The sequence below is a fragment of the Brassica oleracea genome, chromosome C4 (assembly GCF_000695525.1).
Source record: "Brassica oleracea var. oleracea cultivar TO1000 chromosome C4, BOL, whole genome shotgun sequence".
Classification (NCBI taxonomy): domain Eukaryota; kingdom Viridiplantae; phylum Streptophyta; class Magnoliopsida; order Brassicales; family Brassicaceae; genus Brassica; species Brassica oleracea.
This window is the reverse complement of record NC_027751.1, coordinates 46,632,255-46,636,537: the sequence shown is the minus strand read 5'-3', so window position 1 is coordinate 46,636,537 and position 4,283 is coordinate 46,632,255. Positions and strand designations below refer to the sequence as shown.

Genomic DNA, 4,283 nt, shown 5'->3' with positions numbered 1-4,283 from the left:
TACACCAGTCAGACCCTTAGAGCATGTTCAACTGTGGATCTAGAAATAGGGTTCTTATTTTATTTTATTTTTATTTTTGTCTGCCAAAAAAAAAAAATTAAAAGGCACACCAATCGCGGACCGCCACGTGTCGGTGGAACCCACAAACAGTACAAAAATCCTTCTAAAATTGACTCTTATAGAAGACGGCTCTTAACAAAACAGTGGGACCCACCGAATTTTAATTTTTTTTTTATAAGATCTCTAGACTAAGGATTCCCGTTGCACATGTTCTTAGTCTTGCAATTAAAGTAAACTAGGATTAGAAAAACGCCAAAAATGGACAAGTGAAGCCTAATTATTGACGAAAAGAGAAGCCACGCAGCGTTCATCCACAATTTCAATCACTTTGTGTGCTATTTGCATATATTGCTGATCCTTCATATATCTGCATTTTATTCAATCATTATAATCCAATATATATATAAATCCATAATTCAGATTGGAATATAAACATGTAGTGATTGATCACTGACCTTGGTTTTGAGTAAGAAACGTAATGCTCACCAAGATATCCTCCATGAACATAACATCTGCCTAAACCTGATCATAGTGTTACAATATCGAGGCTTTTTGATTACCTATAAACTATGAAGAATAAGTGATTATATATGTTCCACCATCAATATTTCTTTTTGTAGATAATTCTTTTTTGTTGTTAAAAGTTTCTTTTCCATTAATAAGATCATTAGAATGGCTTAGGAGATTAGGAGAGTATGGTGCTTGCATTGCATGTGTCTTTGTTTTAGCATAAAATATCCAAACTAAATAACATAATCTAGCTCCAAAAAAGATTTTATTTAGTCCTGAAAATGACTAAACATAGAATACAAAAGTTAGAAATATATAAAGTTAGCCTAATAATTAGTAGTTGTTGATGGGAAGAGCAGCCATGTTGTGTTGATCAACAACTTCAATAACTTTGTTTGCTATTGCGCTTGCATATATTGTTGATCCTTCATTTATCTGCATTTTATTCAATTATCGTTACCAAAACTCATAGCCAACTTATTATAAATTCAAATCAAGATTTGTATTAGATTCATTGATCACTTACCTTAGTGTTAAGCAAGAAACTATAATGCTCACCAATCTGTCCTCCAGAGACATGGTGAAGATCGAGATGTAGATGATCAATCACTTTGGTGACAACCAACAAACAATTAATCTTCCTTTTCTGAACAACTTTGATTGTTACTTCATCATCAACAATCCTAACATCAACTTCTGTCAGTTTTGATTTCCTTTGCAGCCATGAACACCTCAGTGTGTTGTTGCTTGAACACTGGTCTATTACATCACTCTCAGTCTTCTTCTCCATGTTTTCATCATCATCATCGACAATATTAAGATCATCTAAGTTATTATTGTTCTCCACTTCATTATTGTTCTGGTGTCTCCCACCACATCTTTTCCTCTCAACCAAAAATTTAAGCTCGCTCACTCTTCTGCGCAACTCGTTAATGTAATCAATTCCATCTTGAAGAATGGATGCTCTATCTCCCTAATTACATGTACATATTATATGAATTCAGCAAAGACGAATGAAATATATATAATAATTTTCATAAAACAAACAATATAACCAACCTTGCTAGGGTTAGGAATGAGCAGTTTCAAGGCCTCGTACCGCTCATTCAAGTGACATCTTCGCTCACGCTCTGTCGTGAAAGGCTTGTTCTTTTGCTTTCCTCTTCTTTTACGCCTAATGTTTTTGCTAAACTCAATGATTCCACTATCAAACTGATCATTGTTGTTCTCATCACCAACATTGTGCTGATCTCTTTGAGTATTAGTAGTATTGGTATCGGTTCCTAGAAAGAACCCTGAGTAGTCATCAGCAGTAAGGATCAATGGAGGCTGTGGAGGAAGGTTTAAGTGGAAGAGCGGGTCGTATGAGATGCAAGAACCAGGCATTATATCCGATAGGTTTGAGCTTGGTAATGGAACTGAGCATTTAGGCAAATGCAAGAGGCTGAGAAGATCAGGAGTTGGAGTTGTTGTTGTGTTTTGATCTGAAGTGTTCATGAAGAATCCATAGTTGTCTACAGAAGCAGCCCAGTTTGAGTCGTGTATCATCTGTCGGATCAGATGGTTGTTGTTGTCATTGCTGATTTGGTTCTGACTATCTGAGTTTGGGAAAGAGACAACAGGTGGGAAGACAGAGAACTCATCCATTGTTGGGAGCTTAAGCTCGTCGCTGAAGGTGTTTATTGTGCTCCCGGAGATCATGACCGGTGGTTGGAACTGTTGACTTACCGTAAAATCTGTTTCTGTCGCCGTGGTTGAGTCATAGTAGCCGCCGTTGTTGTCGACGGTTGCTTCCACCGTTGGATTAGGATCAAAACAAGAACTATCCTCGTACATTCTCTACCGATTATTTCTGAAACAAGCAAAAAAAAAAAAACTACAAAAATGTTATTGCTCACTACCGTAACCATCAAGACACAGCCAATGGATTTATAAATGATCATTAAACACAGACTATAAATAGAAAGATAATGTGCATAACCTCCAAACCTAATCTCAAACTAATTCCTTTTAGGTATTGTTTTATGCTAAACTTTGATGTTTGATATATATCTTCTTTTCTCTCATATTTTCTTTTGTTTTGACTCAATCTTAAACTTAGCACACATGTATTTGAGAATGAAAAGCTCTAATTACCAGCAGAGTTATGCGTTGTTGATCTTCTTCTTCTTGGTCTTCCTTGGAAACCCTAAATACCACAAACTATATTTTTCAGAAGTTTCTGCTTTACACCTTCCAAGATCATTTCAACATTTTGAACTTAAATTTCAAGGAAAAGAAGGAAGCTTTTACGTTTGCTTTTAATTCAGTTTGATGAGGTTAGGGTGTATTAATTAATATGAAACAATTAATATTATTAAATCTGTATATTATCAGAGATCAGTTGGGTCATGCAATCTCGCTTTTGGGGGACACAACGGCAGTGGACCCCACTGAAAAAGATCTCCTTTTTTTCCTTGCATTTTTACGGTCAAGGATAGTTACGTCATTTCCATCAATCCACAAATATTAACTCTTTCACACTTATGGTAACGCTCGTCTTTAAGAGTCTTATGGGCTTTCAGATGTAATCCAGTTTGGAATTGGGCCAATTTCAATTAATATGGGGAATTTTAACACCCCTAATCCAAGACCCAAAAATATAATAGAAGTAAGGGGAGAAAGAAAAAAAAATCCTTTTGACCAAAAAAAAAGAAAAAGAAGAAAGAAAAAAAAAATCCTATTTTAAATACTCTATTTGAGGAATGTTAATTGGTTGTAGTGTCTGAGGAATGGATGTACCGTCCTCGTGCACTCTATTCCCTAATGGCTTGGAGACCCATGAGCCCTCTATTCCCTAATGGCTTGGAGACCCATGAGCACTGTTCTAAAAATCAGCCGCCTGGGCGCTACGTGTCACTCTTCCGCTCTGATTTATGCCAAATCGGTTTAAAAATTCGGATATCCAATTTTCTCCGCCAAGACCGCCTAAATGACCGCCTAGCCGCCTAATCTATTTTTTAAAAAATTTTAATAATATTTTTATTTATTTATTTGATCTAAAATTTTATAAATATCATTTATATTCATAATTTTGATGAAAATTACACTATATTAAATTTATATATTCTATTTGTGTGTTTTATACAATCTTAAACATGAAAATGTATTAATGTTATACACAATTAAAGATTAACATGTTTTATAACATAGTAAACAATTTAAAAATTCCGCCTTGCGTAATTTTCGATTAATCCCCGATTTTCTCTTTAGGCGTTAGGCCCAACACAACCGTCCGACTAGCGCCTAGCGCGTTCCCGAACAGGGCCCATGAGCATCTATTCTTCACCTGTGAGTTCTCTAAGTCTGTGTGGACTCGTTTCTCTGGTTGGATGCTTCCCACAACATTGGACTCCTTCACATCTCTAAGTCTCTTATAAGGGCACTTGAACTGTCCTAAAACTCTTGATGCAGGTGATAGTGTACAACTTATAACGTGAGAAAATCAATTGTATCTTCAGGCAAGCATCATCATCCAAAGTTGCGGTCATTGCGGGAGTTGATCGATCATTGCGAGATCGCCTCCTTTCACTTCCTTCTCGAGCCGAAGACTATTTTTCTTTGTTGCAGCTTTACTTTTTGATTATGTCCTCTTATCTTCCTTAAGTACTTTCTTTATCTATGTAATATGTGGTTTTCCATGATAATATGAACTCAGAAAATTGGTATAAATC

General features: G+C 35.8%; 1 protein-coding gene across 1 annotated transcript; it reads right to left on the bottom strand.

The window, feature by feature from the left end:
• Positions 1-818: 818 nt before the first annotated feature.
• On the bottom strand, positions 819-2,876 carry LOC106340682 (transcription factor bHLH91-like). The gene is made up of 4 exons (XM_013779523.1): positions 2,707-2,876; positions 1,630-2,422; positions 1,097-1,543; positions 819-1,005 (listed from the first exon to the last, which is right to left on the bottom strand). Exons 2-4 carry the CDS (start codon positions 2,404-2,406, stop codon positions 904-906), a joined length of 1,326 nt encoding a protein of 441 aa, XP_013634977.1. The 5' UTR covers positions 2,407-2,422; positions 2,707-2,876; the 3' UTR covers positions 819-903.
• Positions 2,877-4,283: the final 1,407 nt, after the last annotated feature.